General features: G+C 49.5%; 1 protein-coding gene across 1 annotated transcript; it reads left to right on the forward strand.

Moving 5' to 3' along the window:
• Window positions 1-8,724: 8,724 nt before the first annotated feature.
• On the forward strand, window positions 8,725-22,923 carry LOC146337422 (cytochrome P450 2G1-like). Its single transcript, XM_084814564.1, has 9 exons — window positions 8,725-8,904; window positions 10,750-10,912; window positions 12,049-12,198; window positions 12,978-13,138; window positions 13,923-14,099; window positions 14,183-14,324; window positions 14,860-15,047; window positions 19,545-19,686; window positions 20,170-22,923. The coding sequence occupies exons 1-9, from the start codon at window positions 8,725-8,727 to the stop codon at window positions 20,355-20,357; spliced, it is 1,491 nt and encodes a 496-aa protein (XP_084670690.1). The 3' UTR covers window positions 20,358-22,923.
• Window positions 22,924-23,108: the final 185 nt, after the last annotated feature.

Consider the following 23,108-nt stretch of genomic DNA (forward strand, 5'->3'; position numbering starts at 1 on the left):
GCCGCCAGGACCCGCCGCCGAGAGGGACATTCGCACGAGGTAAGTCCCATCCCGGGGGGGGGGGGGGGGCGGAGAATTTCCCCACCAATTTCGGGCGGGCCGAATGCGTTGGCATTCGGCCTCCTGGAGATTCGTGGAGAAATTCTCCGACATCCCCTCCTGCAGCAGTAAGCGGGAACTCAGCCTTTCATCAGAAAATGGAAGCCTTGCTCTCTTCCAAATGAGGAGAACAACAGGGAGCACAAACTTGCATGAACGAAACGTAAGCTGACAATAAGAGATATCAAAAAGCATTTTGAGAAGCATACTGCTACCAACATCCAGGCCAACAAGAAAAAAGATATCTAAACGTATCAGAAGCAGGAAACTAGCTAGGGAGGCGGTTGGATCGTTGGATGACAATGGAGTTAAACGAGGATGAAAGAAGGAGAAGGAGATTGCCCAGATGGTATTCTTAAAGAATTCAAATGTGAAACTGCTGATCTTCTAACAAAAACATGTAACATCTCCCTAAGATCAGTCTCTGTACCAGAGGACTGGAGAATGGCCAATGTATTGAGAAAATGGTTCAATGGATTGATCTGAAACTTGGCAATGTAGGAAAAGTAGGTTTGTGGATGTCCCATGATGATTAGCTTACAAGTTGGTTAGCTTAGCACCTGTTTCAGGTAAATTGGTGGAAAAGTATTATTTAAGGTAAAAAGAACAGGCATATAGAAGGACAAACACCGCTGAAGAAGAACATGGCTTCCACAAAGGTATGTCCTATCTCACTAGTTAGAGTTCTTTGAGAGTTTCAATAAACATATGCATTGGAGTGATCTGGTAGACATTGTAAAGCTTTCCAAATTGGTGGCATCAGGACTAGTAGCCATTGTAGCCTTCTCCTCCAGGAATTTGCCTAACCCCCTTTTAAAGCCATCCAAATTGGTGGCCATCACTACTTCCTGTGGTAGCGAATTCCATAGTTTAACTATGTGCTGTCTGAAGAAGTCCTTCCTTTTATCTGTCCTGAATCTTCCACCTATCAGCTTCATAGGATGACCCCAGTGGGTTCTGGTATTTTGAGAGAGGGAGAAAAAAGTCTCCCTATCCACATTCTCCACACCATGCGTAATTTTGTACATCTCCTTTTTTCCAAACTAAACAATCCCAGCTGTTGTGACCTTCCCTCATACAGGAGATGCTCCAGCCCCTTGATCATTTTAGCTGCCCCTTTCTGCACTTTTTCTAGCTCTACAGCATCTTTTTTTAGGTGTGGTGACCAGAATGGTAGACAGTATTCCAGGTGTGGTTACACCACAGATTTGTAAAGAGGCAGTATGATGTTGGCAGTTTTATTCTCCATCCCTTTTCTAATTATGCCTAACATGGAGTTTGTCTTTTTTACAGCAGCTGCACACTGGGTTGATGTCTTCATTGAGCTGTCCACCACAACCCCAAGATCTCTGTCCTGGTCAGTCACCACTACAGGCTATACTTGAAGATGGGATTTTTTGCCCCAACATGCATCACTTTACACTTGCTTACATTGAACCGCATTTGCCATTTAGATGCCCATTCTCCCAGTTTGGAGATATCCTTTTGGAGCTCTTCACAATCCCTTTTTGGTTTAACCACCCTAAATAATTTGGTGTCATTTGCAAACCTGGCCACTTCACTGCTCACTCCAAATTCCAGATCATTTATGAACAGGTTGAAAAGCATTGGTCCCAATAGAGATTCCTGTGGGACCCTACTATTTACTTCCCTCCATTGGGAGAATGTACCATTTAGTCCTACTCTCAGCTTTCGGTTCTTTAACCAGTTACTGATCCAGAAGAGGACTTCTTCCCCACAGGTAAACTCCAGGGTGCCTACAGAGTGGCAGCAACATCATGTATCCCTAACGACTTTAAGCCGCAGCAGCATCGGAGAAAACTTCCCATGTAGATGGGCCCTTAGTTGATCCCCTCTTCTCATGGCTCTGTAGGCAGTGGGAGGAAGTGGGTGGAGCAGAGATTTTGGCTCTTCGACAGGATTGTTTTAACTTACACCCCCTCTTTGCCTGGCGTAACATCTAGGGATGATACGAAGTGCCCACTTAGTTGTACTCCCCATTCACAACCAATGACATTGGAGGAGCAGTTTCAGTGATTTTCAAGGACTGGTATTATATATTTTGTCATTTATATGCTGCCCTTCCTCCCAAGGGAGCCCAGGGTAGTACACAAGATAATACAAATACATCAATTCTACATAATTCAAAGCACCAACCATAAAACTAAACTAAAAAACACAACAAACACAACCTTAAAGTAGCAAGGGCCCAGGGCCAAGCTACATTTTGTTGTGGCTGTAATGGACATTCAGTTTTGGCCAAAGAGACTCCATTTTAAGTTAGTGGCCATAATAAGATTAGGGTAAGAATGCAAGGCAGAATACTTATTGAAAGGCTTTTGCTTGGAGAAAAGGTGAAAAATAACAAGATGTAGTTTGTGGGTTTCTGTAAGTTTCCTATAGAGCCTGTGGCCAAACTAGCATTTTCCTGTCTGTCATCGTGACCTTTATGAATTTACATCTGGGCTTCAAGTGGAGAAGTGTTACACATTATTGCTCTCTATGAGAAACCATAATGATGAATAGCAGATACAGGTGGGAGGAGCACGGAAGAATGTAGTTTGGCAAAAGTTATTTACCACTGCCTATATTAAGAAGCTGAAAGCTCCACTTGGGGTCACTCAGTTGTAGAGGAGGGACCCATCTCAATGTCAATACTCCGTCTTGAATAAAGCTTTTGCGAGTGCAGACTGTGTTGGCGTGGTCTTTGAAAGTCCAGCTGAGCTGCTGCCCTGACAGTTTCAAAAGCCCAGGTGAACAAATGTGTTTGGAGTTGTTGTCTTAAAGAAATGTGGCCAAATGGGGGCCTTGCTGCAGTCAAAACTCCTTGTAGTTCTCCCTACAATTCTCCTCCAAACAATGCCACATTGTCGTCACATTGTGTCATTCTCAGGGAAACTGTGGGGAAAATGGAGGCTGTGATGATGTAGCATGTTTTAGGAGAACTGGGGAGAAAGAGGGTGATGGCTGTCAAGAAGAGCACAGCCAGAAGACCCCCCCCCCCCCAGCATACTGCTACAAAACAAACAGTGACAACATAAGGAATGCTGAGAGGGCAATTTGGATGACTCAACCAAACGTTCAGCCAACATTTCGCCACAGAGGACTTTCAGCTCAGCTTGAAACATCACGCCATTGCTGAGGTGGGATGGAGGTCTGAGGGGGGTCAGGGTCTGACAAAGTCCCACCTCCCCTCCGCTGTGGGGAAGTAGGACTCTGAACCGCCCCCCCCCCCAGGTCCTATGCTGGAGGAATTGCATCCACATCACAGTGGTTGCAATGTAGCTCCGGCATAGCTCTCCAACATGCTGATTTCTCATATTTTTGGGAACATGATCAGAATGCATACAAATATTAAAATATTTACAGTAGCTTTCTCAGCTTTCCTGGAGTGAATCTTAAAGGTTCTAAATCAAAGGCAGAGTCTAAATCATGGCCGGTTATTTCCCATTCCACAACTTCCCACCTCTCTACTTGAAAGGCTGGCCACATCACAACAGGTAGCAAGATTTCTGGAAGTTCAGAGTAGACAGAGGGAGCTGGACTTGTTCCAAATCATGCCATGCACAAGTGCTGATAGCAGGTCCTGCTGCCAGGTAGCTTGCTCTACGAAGGCATCTGCAGGCATGAGGGGGCTGCCAACGGCCTCCTTTCAGGTGGCGGGAGTGGAGTACAGGATTGCATTGTGAATCTTCAAGAAAGACTTTGGCTTATTTTCCAGTAACCTAGGAGGAGACGGCTGCATCTGAATCTAGTGGGTAGATCAGCCTGATCAACATTTTTGGCATACATTTGCTCTTATACATTTAGGAACGTGGTTTCAATGAATACTAATCCATCAGGTGGGGGGTGGGGATGTTAATTATATCATGTTCCAAGGCAGGGGGACAAGTGGCGGGGGGGGGGGACTCCCGCTTACAGGAAGACTTTCAAATTTCCCTGATTTGGGTTGTCAAAAGCAGGCAAATAGGAGTAGTGGCCAAGCCCCCCCACCCCCACCGCCACCCCCTGTTGGTGGTGGATTTGATCCTTGCACTCTGTCCTCCTCCCGTACTGTGAATGGAGCTGGCCTGGAGCCTTGGTTTCCACCCTCTCCTTCCCTGACCCCACTGGAGCTTCTTTGCTCCACAGAGCTTCTTTGCACAGCATGTCACCTTGAGGGGGACCTGGCAGACTCCCAAGTGTGTCCATGGAGCCATGACTTTGCACACGGAGAGCACCCTTGTGACTCTGCTTTCGCAAGCACCTTGGTAGCAGGTTGCAGTCCAGCTAGGTTCTGCTGCAGGCAAAGTTTGTCCAAAGTCAACCAAGTATATCCACCTGGATCCTTAACATCTACAAATGAGTCACAAAAGACGTCACAGATGGCCTAAGAGGCTTTACAAAAAACCCTCCATTCCTTGGCAAGCTAAGGAATCTGATCTCTCAGTACTCTCCTTCCTATCCTGCTGGCTTCCTCCAAGTCCTTAATCTGACCCCCAGCCATCATGATTCAGCCAAAACAGCCATGATTTTTGGAGTTTACTTCTGGGGAAAGCCCTCCAGTTGGGGCCAATGTGGGCTTTCCTGCCAGTGCAAATAGATTTTAAGGGGCAATTTTTGTCAGGACCACTGCAGGGGAGGACAGGGTTATGGTTCCCCTCCTTGATCAATCTGGATAAGTATCAAGCCGCCTCCCCATGAACCGCTATTTGTATCTTAAAAACAAACAAACAAAAACATGTACATTAAATGCATGTTAGGGGGTAGGGTAACTCGTGGGCGGGAAGAGAGAGAGGAACTTGACTTGATTAAGCCCTTAATAATGGCAACCCACTCCAATATTCTTGCCAAGAAAACCCCATGGAACGTATCACAAGGCTAAAAGATATGATGCCGGAAGATGAGCCCCTCAGGTCGGAAGGTGTCCGATATACTACTGGGGAAGAGCAGAGGGAATTTCCAAGTAGCGCCAGAAAGAGTGAAGCGGCTGCGCCAAAGCCGAAAGGACACTCAGCTGTGGATGTGTCTGGTGGTGAAAAGAAAATCCGATGCCGTAAAGAACAATATTGTTTAGGAACCTGGAATGTAAAGTCAATGAATAAAGGTAAGCTGGAGGTGGTCAAACATGAGATGGCAAGACTGAACATCGACATCTTGGGAATCAGCGAACTAAAATGGACAGGAATGGGCGAATTTAATTCAGGTGACCATCATATCTACTACTGTGGGCAAGAATCCCTTAGAAGCAATGGAGTAGCACTCATAGTCAACAAAAGGGTGGGAAAAGCCGTGCTGGGGTACAATCTCAAAAACGATAGAATGATCTCAGTACGAATCCAAGGCAAACCATTCAACATCACAGTAATTCAAGTCTATGCCCCAACCACTGATGCCGAAGAAGCTGAGGTTGATCGGTTGAAGACCTACAACACCTTCTAGAACTAACACCAAAAAAAGATGTCCTCTTCATCATAGGGGATTGGAATGCTAAAGTAGGAAGTCAAGAAATCACCGGGATAACAGGCAGGCATGGCCTTGGTGTACAAAATGAAGCAGGACAAAAGCTAATAGAGTTTTGCCAAGAGAACACGCTGATCATAGCAAACACTCTTTTCCAACAGCACAAGAGGCGACTCTACACATGGACATCACCAGATGGTCAATATCGAAATCAGATTGATTATGTACTTTGCAGCCAAAGATGGAGAAGCTCCATACAGTCAGTCAAAACAAGACCTGGAGCTGACTGTGGCTCAGATCATGAGCTTCTTGTTGCAAAATTTCAGCTTAAATGGAAGACTGTAGGGAAAACCACTAAACCGTTCAAGTATGACCTAAATCATATCCCTTATGAATATACAGTGGAGGTGAGGAATAGATTTCAGGGATTAGACCTGATAGACAGAGTGCCTGAGGAACTATGGACGGAGGTCCGTAACATTGTTCAGGAGGCAGCAACTCAATCCATCCCAAAGAAAAACAAATGCAAGAAAGCAAAGTGGTAGTCTGATGAGGCTTTACAATTAGCTGAGGAAAGAAGGGAAGCGAAAAGCAAGGGAGAAAGGGGAAGATATACTCAACTGAATGCAGAGTTCCAGAGAATAGCAAGGAGAGACAAGAAGGCCTTCTTAAATGAACAATGCAAAGAAATCGAGGAAAACAACAGAATGGGAAAGACTAGAGATCTCTTCAAGAAAATCGGAGATCTTAAGGGAACGTTTTGTGCAACGACGGGCATGATAAGGACAAAGAAGGCAGGGACCTAACAGAAGCAGATGAGATTAAGAAGAGGTGGAAAGAATACACTGAAGAACTATACAGGACAGATCTGAATGTCCCTGATAGCCATGATAGTGCGGTCACTGAACTTGAGCCGGACATCCTTGAGAGTGAAGTCAAGTGGGCCTTAGGAAGCATTAGTAACAACAAAGCTAGCGGAGATGACAGTATTCCAGCTGAGCTATTTAAAATCCTAAAAAATGATGCTGTTGAAGTACTGCGCTCAATATGCCAACACATTTGGAACACTCAACAGTGGCCACAAGACTGGAAAAGGTCAGTTTACATTCCAATTCCAAACAAGGGCAACGCCAAAGAGTGTTCAAACTACCGCACAATTGCGCTCATTTCACATGCCAGCAAGGTGATGCTCAAAATCCTACAAGCTAGGCTTCAGCAGTATGCGAACCGAGAACTACCGGAAGTACAAGCTGGGTTTTGAAGAGGCAGAGGAACTAGAGATCAAATCGCCAACTTTCGCTGGATCATGGAGAAAGCAAGAGAATTCCAGAAAAACGTCTATTTCTGCTTCATTGACTACACTAAAGCCTTTGATTGTGTGGATCACAACAAACTGTGGCAAATTCTTCAAGAGATGGGAGTACCAGACCACCTTACCTGTCTCCTGAGAAACCTGTACGAGGGTCAAGAAGCAACAGTAAGAACCACACATGGAACAACCGATTGGTTCAAAATTGGGAAAGGAGTACGACAAGGCTGCATATTGTCGCCCTGCTTATTTAACTTATATGCAGAGTACATCATGAGAAACGCCAGGTTGGATGAATCACAGGTCAGAATTAAGATTGCCGGGAGAATTATCAACAACCTCAGATACGCAGATGATACCACCCTAATGGCAGAAAGTGAAGAGGATCTAAAGAGCCTCTTGTTGAGGGTGAAAGAGGAGAGTGCAAAAGCCGGTTTGAAACTCAACATTAAAAAAACGAAGATCATGGCATCTGGCCCCATCACTTCCTAGCATATGGAAGGAGAAGAAATGGAAGCAGTGACAGATTTTATTTTCTTGGGCTCCAAGATCACCACAGACGGTGACTGTAGCCATGAAATTAAAAGACGCTTGCTCCTGGGGAGGAAAGCTATGGCAAACCTAGACAGCATAGTAAGAAGCAGAGACATCACCTTGCCGACAAAGGTCCGTCTAATCAAAGCTATGGTTTTCCCAGTAGTAATGTATGGCTGTGAGAGCTGGACTATAAGGAAGGCTGAGCGCCGAAGAATTGATGCTTTCGAACTGTGGTGCTGGAGAAGACTCTTACGAGTCCCCTGGACTGCAAGGAGGTCAAATCAGTCCATCCTAAAGGAAATCAACCCTGAGTGCTCATTGGAAGGACAGATACTGAAGCTGAAGCTCAAATATTTTGGCCACCTAATGCGAAGAGAAAACTCCCTGGAAAAGACCCTGATGCTGGGAAAGACTGAGGGCAAAAGGAGAAGGGGACGGCAGAGGATGAGATGGCTAGATAGCATCACCAATGCAATGAATATGGACTTGAGCACGCTCCGGGAGAGAGCGCAGGACAGGAAGGCCTGGCGTGCTATGGTCCATGGGGTCACGAAGAGTCGGACACGACTGAACGACTGAACAACAACAACATCTTGGGGGAGATTAAGGTTGTGGGGGGATGCAATCCAAGAGGGTAAAAGACTCTGTTCTCTCCACCATATAGAGATGTTTGATGAGGAAGGAAAGAAGGACACCTTTTCCCTTTCCCACTCTCCAGAACCATCCCCTCCGCTGCTATACAGCACTTACATGCTTAGGTTTGGGGCTGGCAGGGCATGTTTCAGGAGGATGGGAAATAAAAAAATATGATGTCTTTTCCACTTTCACTTCTCATGACTGACCCCTGGAGAAGCCTGAGCCTTCTGTTCTAGGTACTGAACAGAAGGACTCCTCTTAGGGGCTGAGTGTGCAGTGCAACATACTGTGACAGCTTCCTGTCACAGTATGGTGCCGTGTACCCTTTTGAAGAGCATATATACCACAATTCCCTTTTTTTAAAAAAGCTGCTTTTTAATCTTAGTGAGCCTCTTTAATCTCTTTTCTCTTGTCTTTGGCAGCATTTGCAACAATTGGGTTTGGATTAACTTTGTGTAGTAATTAGTGAATCAACTTTCCCCTTGAAAATGCATCCTGCAGTTGAGCCTCCTTCTTGGCTTGGAAAAGGGTCAGAGGAGCAGCCAGAAATCGGCACATGAAGGAAGAAGGTGCCGTTTAACCAATGTAAAACGTGCCGTGAGCTCCCACTGCTCACACTTTATAAAGCCAGCTGTGCCCTTGAAGGCCTCCCAGCAGCACAGGGGGATCTCTGGGAAAGAAGGCAGAAGACGAGCACCTCCATGGATCCGCTCTCCGTGTCTCTGCTGCTGCTCCTATGCGTCGGCGGCATCCTCCTCGCCTTGGCATGGAGGCGCAAAGAGGGTGGACGCCTCCTCCTGCCCCCTGGGCCCACCCCCCTGCCCATCCTGGGGAATTTTCTCCAACTGGACCGAAAGGATATTGTCAAGTCCCTAATGAAGGTGAGTCTTGATTCCCCCCTTTGTCTTTGCTGGGGGCCAGAGATACCGTGCAGGTGGAGTAGGGATGTATGAAACTCTTACCTGGCTCCACGCCGGGCAATCCGCGGTGAGGGGGAGGCGCTCCGCCCCTCCCCCCGGAATCCTCCCTGGCTGACTCTGTGGAGCCGCCGGCCGAGGCCACCTGCAGCCGGACATCCATCCGCTGGGCTGCACAGGGACGCAAATGGCGGCCACCGTAGCTGCTGCCATTTGCGTCCCTGTCTTTTGCCGCAATAGGCTACGTATATATTTACATAGCCTATCATGGCAAAAGACAGGGGCGCAAATGGCAGCGGCTACGGCGGCCGCCATTTGCATTCCTGCCTATTGCCGTGATGGGGTACATATATATTTACGTAGCCTATCACGGCCTCCGCAGGGACGCAAATGGTGTCCCTGTGGAGGCTGTGATAGGCTACGTAAAGACTTATGTAGCCTATCACGGCCATTCGAAAGGAGGCAAATGGCGGCCGCAAATGCGGCCGCCATTCGAGGAGCAACAGAACGGCTGACAAAGGTAGGCTCCGTTCCGGGCCCATTTCGCAGGGTGGTGGGGCAGGTGGCTTCATTCCGCCATGGATTCCGGGGGGCTGAATGAGGTGGCATTCGGCCTCCCTGGAATCCATGGCGAAATTCTCCAACATCCCTAACACAGAGTCTCTCCTCTGTGATGACGAGGAGGAAGAAAGCTGAGCCAGCAAGACTTGGAGAGGTTGCTCAGTGCAGTCGTGAGGAAGAAGAGACTTGTGGGCCAGGTGACTGGGGAAGGGTGCAAGAAGCCATCTCTGTAAGGCCAGAAGAAGGTTAGTGGAGGCTGCTGGATCAGGCCAAAGGGGCCCATCTCATCCAGCATCCCCTTTGCCCCCACAGTGGCAAAACCAGATGCCTCCAGGAAGGCCACCAGCAGGGTGTGAAGGTAGCTGTCCTCCTCCAGTGACTCCAGGGGGAGGCAAGACGCCCTCCGACCACGGAGGTTCCAGTGAGCCACATGGGTTGCTCCCGTCTCCGCCCTGCTCACATAAAGGGGGTGGGTGGGAAAGGTGTAGCATTAGCATCAAAGGGGGGATGTCAGTAGGGGGCTGAATCCCCTCCTTTCTCCAGCCTTACCTCCTCGTGTGCCATCACTTCAGGCACATTCCCCCCAGCTTGGATGACCTCCTGTTGCGTTCCCCTCACCTGGGCTCACCTGCGCTGTAAGAGGTAGGGCCCTGGATGTCCAGATGAAGGAAGCAGACATTTGAATGATAAATCTGGTTGCCCGTGTTTGGCCAGGGAGTTTCCCTTTTGAGCCCCCCCCGCCCCCAGTCACTGGGTAATACAAAATGGACTTACTGCAGTCAGCCGATGGATGCAGGGGCCCTGCGGGAGGGGGTGCTTTTAGAGCAGAGGGAGAATTCTGTGTCTACTGGGGGGGAGAAAACTTCAAACTGGAATCACGTGGTTGGTTGTCTTGTTTTCAAATTTGTGTAAACAATTTAAGTTGGGAAACTTTATTTGCAGTTTATTTCTTTTCTTGTTATTTTTTCTTGTGCCTTTAATTTATTTATTTTACAATTCTTTTAAATTTTAGTTTTAATCTTCGCTTTATTTTTGTTAGCCACCTTGAGCACCATTTTTTTGGGTGGAAAGACAGGATATTAATAAAATAAATTAAATAATTAATATAATATAATATAATATAATATAATATAATATAATACTGTCCACTCTGCTCCTCTCCCCCACACCCCCAAATGGACACTTAGGGACATGCTTCCTACGGGGCAGGGGGCACCTCTAAGGGGATCCGTGGCTTTCTCTCGGCAGATGCAGGAGGCGTATGGCCCGGTGTTCACTGTGTACCTGGGGCTGCGACGGGTCGTGGTCTTGTGCAGCTACAAGGTGGTGAAGGAGGCCCTGGTGGACCAGGCGGAGGAATTCAGTGGCCGGGGGCAGATTCCGGCCTTCTCCAAGGATTTCCATGAACACGGTGAGGGGTCCCTCCCTGGGGGAGAAGGGGCTGGGCTTGGCTCAACTCTCATGCGCTGGGAGGGAGAGGGCATCCCCCAAGGCCTCTGCCTTCCATATGCAGCCCTCCCCCCCAGCTTCGGTTGAAGAGCGCTGGAATTTATTTGGCTGAGGCTTCACTTCCCAAGGTGAAGTGAACACACGGCTTTCTCTTACATGCTCTTCCCACTAAGCTCTGGTCAACAGTTTTCAGAAACAATACACATCACAATCACCACACTACACATGCAGATCACAAGCAAAGATCCCTCTTTCCAATGGCCTTCGACTCTCTAGAAAGAAACCCACCTGGCTGGGGGCAAGAAAGAGGTTGATGACACATTATATGCAGAGAGCCAGTGTGGCGTAGTGGCGTGCGTGATGTACTTGGGACTCGGGAGATGCAGGTTCTAGTCCCCTCTTGGCCATGAAGCTCATTGACGACTTTGGGCCAGCCAGTGGCCCTCAGCCTAACCCACCTCACAGGGCTGCTGATGTGCGGATAAAATGTAGAAGAGGAAGCCCATGTGAGCCGCCTTGGATTCCTTGCAAGAGGGAAAAACTCGGGATATAGATGTAATAAATAACTACATAACTAAATAAATGAAAAATGAATTATGCTTCCCTTGTATATCTTTAACTGAAGGAGCGATCCCCCTCCTAGTGTTTACATCAGCGGAGGACAGGCTATTGCCACATAAATGGATGTGCCCTGCAGCCTGGCAGAGAAGGAGCCCCCAGCACGGTATCGCCATGGCGGTGGCAGTGGCAGTGGTGGTGGGGACTTGCCAAGGGGCTCCTGGTGTGAGCACAGGGGTGTGATGAGCCGGCCCCCTGTTCCCTGTGAAATGCTCAAGGGCATGGTGTTGAAGAGTGTTTTGTGAAAAAGCTCCTATAAACTGAAGGTCTGGAAATGGGAAGAGATGTCCACTCTGATGTCTCTCAAAAACAGGTCTTCGGAGGTTTTAGAATGATGAATATTGAAGAAATAATATGCACAGGAACACTCTCTCTCTCTCTCTCTCTCACACACACACACACACACACACACACACTTTCTGATTCTTTCCCTCTTTTGCATGAGGCTCGCTGAGAAGTTCTCCTGTCTTTTTTTGACAGGGGTTGTGTTTGCCAATGGTGATCGGTGGCGGCAGCTTCGCAGGTTCTCTCTCAGCACCTTGCGGAATTTCGGGATGGGGAAACGATCCATTGAGGAGCGAATCCAGGGGGAGGCCCGGTGCCTGGTGCAGCAGCTCCGCAAAAGTGAAGGTAGGCCTTTGTGGAGATTGCCTACCTGCCCCATGGCTGGCCTGTGACACCCTGACTCATGTTTGCCACCATTGCTCAATTTACCCTGAGCCTCGAGCAAAAGGAGCTACAAGACGAACAGGTTAACATTCAAAACTGGGAAGAGGCAAACCGAAGTGAACTCCTCAGTCACCACTGAGTGAGTTCAGCTTGTTTTCCCCTTATTTCCTTTGGGCGAAGAGTGTAGAACAGAAGCATGGTCTGGCACACAAGGGAAAGATCCTGGAATTGCCCAAAGAAAGAACATAAAGGGTGCTTCCATCTGAAATAGTACCCCATTTTCCCTATGCTAAAAAAAACCTAGTTGTTTACAAACAGAAGCAAAACTGGAGGATCAGGATGTCATCTAAAGAACCCAATAACAACCATGAGTAGGGAATGACGAGCACACAATAAATGCCTTGTGTAGAAAAGCTCTAGGAGGCACTGTGGTATAGCGAAATAGTGCAAATACGCAAGTAAAAAACGGAGTTTCTCTTGGCTTTACAATTAAATACCACACTGCTCTAAAACTCACTGAAAGTGCTTATAGACACAGAAGCAAAACTAGAGGATCACGTCATTGTCTGAAGAACCCCTAAACAGCCATGAGTGGGAAAAGGCGAGCCCATAAGAAATGGCTCATGAATGGGGTTGAAACTGGAATAGAAGCCTCTGGTGTGGGATTCTTCTGGTCCCTCTCTCCCCGCTCCCCCCTCTCCCTCTCTCTCTCTCTCTCTCTCTCTCTCTCCCCCTGCTAGGAGCACCCTTTGACCCAACCTTCATTCTCAGTCGTGCGGTCTCCAACATCATCTGCTCCATTGTGTTTGGGAAGCGGTTTGAATACGATGACAGGGAATTCCTCAGACTGAACAAGCTGATCACAGAGCGGTTCCGCGTTAGCAACTCACCCCAGTCTGCGGTGAGGGCAGGAGGAAAATGCCCCCGATTTCTCTCCTCTGTAACCGTGCCACCACAGCTGCTAACTAAGCAACAGACTCGGCTCTCTTCTGCTCTGCTCGTGGTCATAGCATTTCCTATGTGAAATCCTTGATAGTCCACAACCGCTTTTGCTGGTAGGCTATTCGGGGGGGGGGGGGCAGGAGAGGCCAGGATTGCTCCCAGGGCACTTGATTAGTCCACCATTTTCTTCATTTCAGCCTGGCACAGCCTCTCCCCTCCCCACACATAGTGCTTCCAAAGTAGCTTGGGGTGAAGGGGAGGGAAGAAGATGGGTTTCCCCTCAGTATTGCTTGCATGCTCCTGTCTCCCTCCCTGCTCAAGCACAACAGCACAGCATGATGGAGGGAGGGGGAAAGAGGCTTGTTGACCAAGGCACAGGATTTGGCCCACCAACTGACATTCTTCTGCTAAGTAGTCCCTGCGATCCAGTCCAGAGCTGGTTGAATCTGGCCTCCAAACTCCATCTGAGTTGCATTCTTGGCTGTGGGGTTTACAGGGCTCAGTCAGCACCACAAGCTGTTTTGAGTTCATCAGGCCATTCCTGGGATATATGAAGTAATGCAAGAATTTACGAATGGAGCCTGAGTGCCAGTGTGCATGTGCAAAAAAGTATACTACTTTGGAGGTCAAGGGTCATGCCTTTTGGGAATTTGAATTTACAAGATGCACATGATAAGGAAAGCTGAAGGTACTGACATGATCTCACTGTCCCCACTCTCATCCCCTACCCCACAAAAACACAGCTGTACAATATCTTCCCGGAGATCATGGAGAAGATCCCTGGAGCACACCATGCAGGCAGCAAATGCTCCCAGGCAATTATCAGCTTCATCATGGAAAGGATAAAGTTGCAGCAGGCCTCACTAGATCCCTGTGCCCCACAGAATTACATTGATTGCTTCTTAGTGAAGATGGAGCAGGTAATGAATGAACCTTGTGTCCACGCCAATGACTAGAAAAAGGTGAAGCCAACCTGTGTCACCTTCATCTTGTCTCTTGGCAGGAAAAATACAATTCGGATTCTGAATTTTGCATGGAAAATTTGGTCATGGCCACATTTAATTTATTCTTTGCTGGGACAGAGACAATCAGCACCACCCTGAGATATGGATTCCTCATTTTGCTGAAGTATCCGCAGATACAAGGTAAGGGGAGAAGGAGAAACCACTGCAAGAAATGCCACAGCAGCTCCAGTGGAAGGACATTTGAGCTCCCACAGGTGCAGACCTGTTTGATGATGGAGAGCAGCAGTAGAGATCTCGGGGATTTCCCCACTTTCCATGTGTATTTTTCATAAAGGGGCTTCCAGTATGCAAATACAGAAGGTTCTTGAGATATTTGACGATAGCTGGTGCCCCCCCCCCCCGGTGGCCCTTTGAGTGTAGAAGCAACACTGAAGTTGCAAAATGGGGAAGAAATGTCATAACCTCGGGACAAGCATGTGGTATGAGTCTTTCAGCTCCTCATGTACTGTCATGTGGTTGCTATTTTCCCCTTGGTGGGTTTAAAGAAGAAATGTTTCCAGATTTTTTTCAAAAATTAAACTGCAAATCCAAAATGCATCAGCTCGATTGCTCCATCGCTGTCCACTAAACTCTGGTGAAAAGGCATCAGGAGGGAACTGAACTGTCTTATGCTGATTCTGGGAAGATGTGTAATCACTGTTATCCCTTCCCCAAGAAAAACTCCACCAGGAAATCGATCGAGTGATTGGGCAAGATCGAATCCCAGCCAGTAAGGACAGGAATAAAATGCCCTATATGGAGGCTGTGCTGCATGAGATCCAGCGATTCAGCGACATTATACCCATGAACATTCCACATGCTGTAACGCGAGACACCCGCTTCAGGGGATATGTCATCCCTAAGGTAAGATTCCCAATGTGCATCCCACTGAGAATGGAGAGATCAGCATCCAGTCCTTTTTAGGGATGTACGAAAGTCACTTACCTTTTCGATGGGGTGATTCGCGGTGGGGGGGAGGCGCTCTGCACCTCCCCCCGAAATCCTAATCTGGCCGGCTCCACTCCACAGCAACTCTGTGGAGCCGCCGGCCAGGTGAATTCACAGGCGCCGTGAATGCATTCCTGTTTTTAGGCCGTGATAGGCTATGTAAATATTTACGTAGCCTATCATGGCAAAAAAACAGGGGCGCAAATGGCGGCCGCTACGCCATTTGCGCCCATCTTTCACCATAATAGGCTACGTAAATATTTATGTAGCCTATCACAGCAAAAAAAGGGAATGCAAACGGTGGCAGCTACAGCAGCAGCCATTTGCGTTCCCTTTTTTTGCCATGATAGGCTACGTAAATATTTACGTTGCCTATCACGGCCTCCGCAGGGATGCAAATGGTGTCCCTGCGTTAGCCGTGATAGGCTATGTAAGTATTTACTTTGATGTCGATGTTCAATCTTGCCATCTCATATTTGACCACCTCCAGCTTACCTTGATTCATTGATCTTACGTTCCAGGTTTCTAAACAATATTGTTCTTTACAGCATCGGACTTTCCTTTCACCACCAGACACATCCACAGCTGAGTGTCCTTTCGGCTTTGGCCCAGCCGCTTCACTCTTTCTGGCACTACTTGGAAATACCCTCTGCTCTTCCCCAGTAGTATATCGGACACCTTCCGACCTGAGGGGCTCATGTTCCGGCGTCATGTCTTTTAGCCTTGTGATACGTTCCATGGGGTTTTCTTGGCAAGAATACTGGAGTGGGTTGCCATTTCCTTCTCCAGTGGACCACATTTTGTCAGAACTCTCCGCCATGACCTGTCCGTCTTGGGTGGCCCTGCACAGCATAGCTTATGGCTTCACTGAGTTCAAGCCCCTTTGCCACAACAAGGCAGTGATCCATGAAGGGGGTAAAATGGGTATCTTACATCAAATTTTTTTTTGCAAAGATACGCCAAATCAGTCTTCTAATGCAAGCTGTACATTAACAATGCTACAGAAATGTTTGCGCATTGTTTGTGCTACAGACCTGCACCCAAATTTTTGGCCAGTTATATTAGAGCCATATCGTCAACACCATGGGTTTATTTTTATGTCTCTTGTGCATGGCAAACCATGCTCAACGTCTCTTGCAACATCAGAAGAGGGGGCATATTATAACCCATAAGTGAAATTTAGTTCTCCTCATCTCTCCACAGCCCTCAGCAAGCCCTCCTGGCTGTGGTCCTAGGTGAGGTTTTCCCTCAGCCCTTTCTGCTCCTGCAAATACTGCCCCCACCCAGCCCCACTCTCCTCCACCACACAACTCCTTCTCCCCCCAGGCTCTGTGTGAGAGTTTCCTCTGACCGTTCCCTTCCCTCACAGCAGCATAGGACCCCTCCCCATCACCACTGCCCCCCTCCCCCTCAGCACTCAGAAGATTCATGAACATTTGGTGACAGCACAGTAGCTCAACCAGTAGCTGATAGGGGAGAGGCTTGTGGACTAGCGATAGCCTGGTTTGGGCATATTTATGCCAGTTTTATTTATTTATTTTATTACATTTTTATACTGCCCAATAGCCAAGGCTCTCTGAGCAGTTCATAATTAAAACCATAAAATACAACATGATAAAACATAATATAAAACTTTTAGAAGCTTAAAAGCACTATGTTGAACCAAAGTAAAACCTAGCAGCAGTTATGGCCCAGAGAAAGCCTGAATGAAAAGGTGGATATTCAGGAGATGTTTCCAAGTTTTTCTGCCTCTCGAACTGCACGAGGGAGGGTTTTCCAGGGGGCGGGTGCTGCTACAGAGAAGGTCTGCTGTTGGGGTTCTTCATGGCGACATTCCATTCGTTTCGGAATGACCAGCAGGACCTCCTCTGACGATCTTAGATGTCGCCTGGGTATGTACAAGGGAGGGCGGTCTGCTAGGTATCCTGGTCCCAAGTTGCTTAGGGCTTCATATGACAACAACACGACCGTGTACGTGGCTCGGTAGCTAATAGGCAGCCAGTGCAGCTCTTTTAACACAGAAGAGCAGAGCTGGGTGTCCCAGTGAGCACCCTGGCGGCTGTATTCTGCACTAGCTGCAGCTTCTGAACCACACACGTGGGTCGCCCCACATAGAGCGCATTGCAGTAGTCTAATTATGAGGTTACCAGTGCATGGATCACCGTGGCCACGCTAGGCGGTCCCTATCCAGGAACAGGTGAAGTTGGCGTACCAGCCAGAGTTGGTAATGGGTGCTCCGGGCCACCTGGACCTCCAGTGACAAAGATGGATCCAGGAGCACCCCCAAACTACTGACCTGCTCCTTCCGAGGGAGCGCAACCCCATCCAGAACAGGCAAACACACCAATTCCTGGACCTGGGGACTGCCAGCCCATAGGGGCTCTGTCTTCCCGGGATTCAGCTTCAGTTTATTAGCCCTCATCCAAGCCATAATGGCATCCAGGCACCGGTTCAGAATGCGCACGGCCTCTCCCGATTCAGAGGTCACAGAGAAACAGAGCTGGGTGTCATCAGTGTACTGGTGACACCTCGCCCCAAATCTCCTGATGACCGCTCCCAACAGCTTCATATAGGTATTGAATAACATTGGGGACAGGATGGTGCCCTGTGGCACCCCACAGTTCAGCTGCCAGGGGGCTGAGGTGCCAGTGCTATTCTCTGGAACTGACCCCACAAGTACGAGTCGAACCACTGTGGAAAACAGTGCCTCCAACTCCCAACTCATGGAGGCAGCCCAGGACAATACCGTGGTCAACAGTATCAAAAGCCGCTGAGAGATCAGGAAGAAGTAACAGGGTCTCACTCCCCTGTCCCTCTCCCAAAGGAGGTCATCCATCGGGGCGACCGAGGCCAATTCTGTCCCCAAATCAGGCCTGAATCCAGACTGGAATGGATCCAGATAATCCGTTTCATCTAAGAGCACCTGCAGCTGAGATGCCACCACTCTCTCGAGCACCTTACTCAAGAACAGGGTGTTTGTGACCGGACTTTAGTTAGCACAGATCTCTGGATCAAGGGAGGGGTTTGGGGGGAGTTGTCACACCACTCCTCCTTCAAGGCAGTAGGGACCACCCCATCATGCAGTGATGCACTCACCACTCCATCTGGGGGGGGGGGCACCTCCACAAGTGATTTACTCCATGCCGGCAGTGTGTGGAGGTCATTAGGGATTGTTGACGTCATGGCCATCCAGCAGCTGCCCCAGAGCTTATCACGGAAAAACTGGATTTACTGAGACTGCTTGAAGTCGAAATCTTTTCCTTCGGTGGGGTTCTCCCTGGTATAGTTGCTGTGTGCCCCAACCCCCGCATTTAGCTCTGGTCTGCTAGCCCTGCCCAGGGGGGTGCCTTTCACCGTGACCCCAGTCAAGGGGTGTTTCCTGTGTTTCCCGTCCCTGCACAAACCAATTAGTGTCTACTCAGAAGTAACTCCCATTGTGGACAATGAGCTTGTCCCCTGAATGCCCACATCAGAACTTACAGAGATCCCCCTCCATTGAGATGGCACAGTTTGAAGCACAAAGTCCCTAAATGCTCTAAAGCGCGATTTTGAGGTTCTGATTCTCTGTTGTTTGGTTTGTTGCCTTAGGAAGTAACTACTTCACACCTTTGTCATAGAGATCCTGCACAGCATCGGGTTAGGAAGGGGGCTGGTTCCCCATCCCTGTGTCCCCCCCCATCTTTCCTAGCACAAGCACATGTTTGTCTACTCAGAAGTAACTCCTGCTGCGCTCAATGAGGCTTGCTCCTGAAATGCAGGTGCATCTGGACTTTCAAGGGAAAGGACAAACGGGGGGGGGGGAGAGGGGAAGCCTCTCTTATTGGTTGAGCAGCCCCACCGGTCAGATGACGTTCACTCCAACCCCCACCCCCACCAGGAAGTATGTTCTGTGAAGCAATTTTTACTGGTCCGGAGCACTCGCTCGTGGAGCCCTGCATGGACCGAAGCGCAGCAAAGCTGATTCCTTTTTAAAAATTCTGGTACTCCTCCATTTGCTTCTCTTTCCGTTATCATGGAAACACCCCCCAGGTCAGCCCCCTGTGGCTAGCTCGAATAAGCAATAAGGGGCAACGGGTCGAGAGAGCATGTGGCGGGCTGAACAGATGCAGTTGTCTTGTCCACATCCTCGTGCTCCAAAAACTGAAATGACGTAGAAGTAGATATGTGAAATAATGAAAAAATGGATCGAAGTAGAACCTGACACTATACTGTCACGTGGATCCAGGACTGGGTCCCTGTGGCCCAACAGGCAGAAATCCAGCTGGGGCAGCTTTTCTTGGCATGATGATGCCGTGGTGGATAAAGCTTCACCAGTGGATTCTCCACCCTTTGCACAGCTGTAACTACCACTTTTTCTTCTTTCTCCCATCCCTCCCACCCATTGCCACCCTCTGGTCCCTGGCCCTTTCCCAGGGGACCTACGTCTACCCTTTGCTCAGCACTGTGCACTACGACCCGGAGCAGCACTCCAACCCGGAGGAGTTTGACCCTGGCAGATTCCTGGACAGCCAGGGCCGCTTTAAGAAGGTGGATGCCTTCATGCCCTTCTCAGCAGGTGTGTCTTGGGGGTGGGGGAGGGTGAGGGTGGGGGAGGGTGGGGGACTACAGCTGCCATGGGTGGGGTGGGAGAAGGGCTCTGTTGCCAACTCACTGAGCTGCCCCTGTACCTGTGCCTTTCACAGCAGCATGACCTGTAGGCATTAACCAGTGACCGGACCTTAGCCGGCACAAGAGCAGGTCAACGTGGGCATTTTTCCTGGCCACTTGGCAAGCCTGAATCCTCATGCTTCATCCAACCTTGACTGATGACTCCAACTGTCCCTCCGCTCAGTTGGATCCCACTTACATGTCGCACTCTTATCCCAGCCCCAGATTAGAGGGGGCAGAGCTTAACAAACAGGTTGGATGGCAAGAAGATTTACCGAGGCTGCGGACTGCGCAAGTCAGTCAGTCCCCCCTCAATCAGTCAGTCGATCCACTGTTCCCCCTGTTGCTCTGCTTTCCCCGGGCTCTACAGGCACTGTCTCTGTTTTGGCAGGGAGGCGCACATGCCTGGGTGAGGGAATGGCCCGCATGGAGCTGTTTCTCTTCTTCACCACCATCCTGCAGCACTTCACCCTCTCCTCCTCTCTGCCCCCGGGTGAGATCAGCCTTGTGCCAGCCGTGAGAGGCTTCAGCAAGCTGCCTGTGCCATACCAGCTCTCGATGCTCCCACGCCGATGTTGATCTCTCCATGTCTATGTTTGGTCACCAAAAGAATCCCAATTCTCTCTCATGAACTGGTTTAACCACCTTTGCTTTTCTTCTTCTGCCCCCACCTCCTCCAAACCCCAGGGGGAAGGTCACTCTGTCAAGGGTCCTCAGCTGTCTAGCCTTGAATGCTCAGGACTACACTTCCTAGCCTCCCTCATGAGTGGCAAGGCGGGTGACACCTACATGGCTTTAAACTTAGTCTTTGTTTATCATGTGCATGAAGGCCACAATCCTATACACACATACCTGGGAGTAAATGCCACTGAGCTCAGTGGGGCTCACTTCTGGTTAGATTTGACTAACCAGATTGCACTGTACATCAGTTGGGGGGTTTATGCGAGAAGGAGGACGGGGTCCTTGATGTCAGGGTTGGATTGGAGCCCATAGAGCCCCAAAGCAGTTCTGATTCTTAGGAAGAGATAGAAACCATGGGAGAGGAACCCGCATGCTGTTCAGAGGCGCAGCCGGAGGGACAGCCCCTCCCTACTCACATTCCTGAGAGTGACAGTGACCCCGGCAGGGAGAGGGAGGGACAACTGGAGCTTCTGGATGCGAGGCGCTGGCGCAGGGACAAGCGGGAGATGGGGGGCGCTGAGAGGAGATGCTCAGCCCACTTGGTGTGATGACAACAGCTGTGCCCCGATGCCCCATGGGAAAGGGGTGGACTCTCTCATCCTAGCTCTTAAGTTCAGAGGCTTCCCGCCCTTTCCCTCCAAACGGAGACCCACTGATTCCCTAAGGCTAGAACCCCCTGGTAGGCAGCTCTCTTAAGTTTCCCTCTTAGGCTCAGGCAATTAGCATCAGTAAGCGTCATTAAGCTGAATGGAAATAGAGCCTTGAAAAAGAGCCCTATCGTCTGCATGTTGATTCTGGCTACTTGAGGATTTCAGAAGGCAGCAAGGGTGCTCCCGACACTTTGAAACACAGTAAATTAGGCGACGCCACATATTCACAGGCGCTACTTGCTTCTGGCAAGGGGGTGCCCACATTTTCCCACCTTTGGGGGAGAAAAAGCCCCTTCCAGCTACTCTGGCTGCAGGCAAGCCCTCCAGTCCTGGGGCGCGCGTCTGCTGTGTCCCCGCTCCACAGCCCCAGCAGCCCGTTTAAGAGAACTCCTGCCTGAGAGCCCATCAGCAGCTACCGTCAGGATGGCTGCGCAGGACTCCAGCAGTCTCAGAGGCAGTGTGCCTCCGGATGCCAGTTGCAGGGGACCATGAGCCGGAGGGTGCTGCTGCCCTTCCGTCCTGCTTGTGGGCTTCCCGGTGGGGCATCTGGTTGGCCACTGCGGGAACAGGATGCTGGGCTCGAGGGCCTCTTGGCTCTGATCTGGCACAGCTGTTCTTACGGTCTTATGTTCTCATGCAGGGCCTGCAGTGACAAATGCAGGCGGGCAACATCTGGGGCATGTGTGTCGGGGGGGTGAGCCGGGCTTCCGTGCCAGGATTTGTGGGTAGGCAGGGCTAAGGGAGCACAAGCGCTCAGCACAGCCTGCTGTTGTTGCCGTGCTGTTGTGCCGAGTAGCCACACTTGTCAGCTGCTCCTTGGGCTGTAAACCGAGTCCCTCAAGGGGGTCCACAATTAGGGGCTGGAATAAAATATGCAGAGTCAGATGCAGCATTTTTTGCATGACTTGACGGTTTCAGCAGAACGTGAGCGTGTCTGGGGGAGCCTACAGCAGGGATGGGGCACCCGTCGGCTCTGGGGAGGGGGCATGGAAATGGGCAGACAGTTCACAGATTGGCAGAGGGAGAGAAATAGGACCGGAAGAAGCACCGATTTTTGGCCTCTTGGTACACCTGCTTGATGGATGGGGATTATGGGAATTGTAGTCCAACACATCTGGAGGGCCCCAGTTTGGGAGAGGCTGAATTAGACAATACTGGGTTGGATGGACCAAGGGTCTGACTCTGCACAAGTCTGCTTCATAAAAAAGAAGAGAAGACAATGCCAATGGTTGCCCTTGGTGTGCTCAACTGCCACCTTTTGCGAAAGGGCCGTGGCTCAGTGACAGAGCCCCTGCTTTGCAAGCAGAAAGTCCCCGGTTTGATCCCCAGCAGCATCTCTAGGGAGGGCTGGGAAAGAGTCCTGCCTGAAACCCTGGAGAGCCACTGCTGCCGGTCTGTGTCGACAAAACTGGGCCAAGGGACCAAGTCTCTGACTCAGGGTCAGGCAAATCCTGGTGCTCCTACATTGTTGTGGTACAATCTAACTGTGGACTCTGATCCACTAGATGGAGAGCCCTGATGTCACTAGCCTTCAGCTAGCCAGTCTCCAGTTTAAGCCACGTCCCCATTCTCGGGCCTAAGTCCCCATCAGCTGCTTCCAGGCTGGGTTTGCCCATTGTGAAGATCCTGATCAACTCAAGAATGGCAGCTGGTAACAAGGGAGCATCAGCTGGGATGATGGGCTAATCAGTCTATTTCCAGCTTGTGTCAGTTGTGCATGTATTCAGTCATGACTCAGTACTGCCCAATTTCCACATTGGTGGTCGTCTGTCCAAAAGCATACACACGAAAATTCAAATGTACCTTCATACGCCACTTCCTCTTGCTCATGTATTTTGTATGCAATTTCCCCTAATATGTGCAGTTTAGAGCACAGCTTTCCCCAGTACACGCATGAATGTATGTAGCTTTTCACCTGTGAACTGCACTGCAAAGTTCGGAGAAGTGGGCAATGAAAAGGACAACAGTGTTCCAGGGCATCTCTACACTGCACCTGAGA

Source organism: Heloderma suspectum, chromosome 10 (assembly GCF_057233095.1).
Source record: "Heloderma suspectum isolate Gila_16-S chromosome 10, 16-S_ref, whole genome shotgun sequence".
Taxonomy (NCBI): Eukaryota; Metazoa; Chordata; class Lepidosauria; order Squamata; family Helodermatidae; genus Heloderma; species Heloderma suspectum.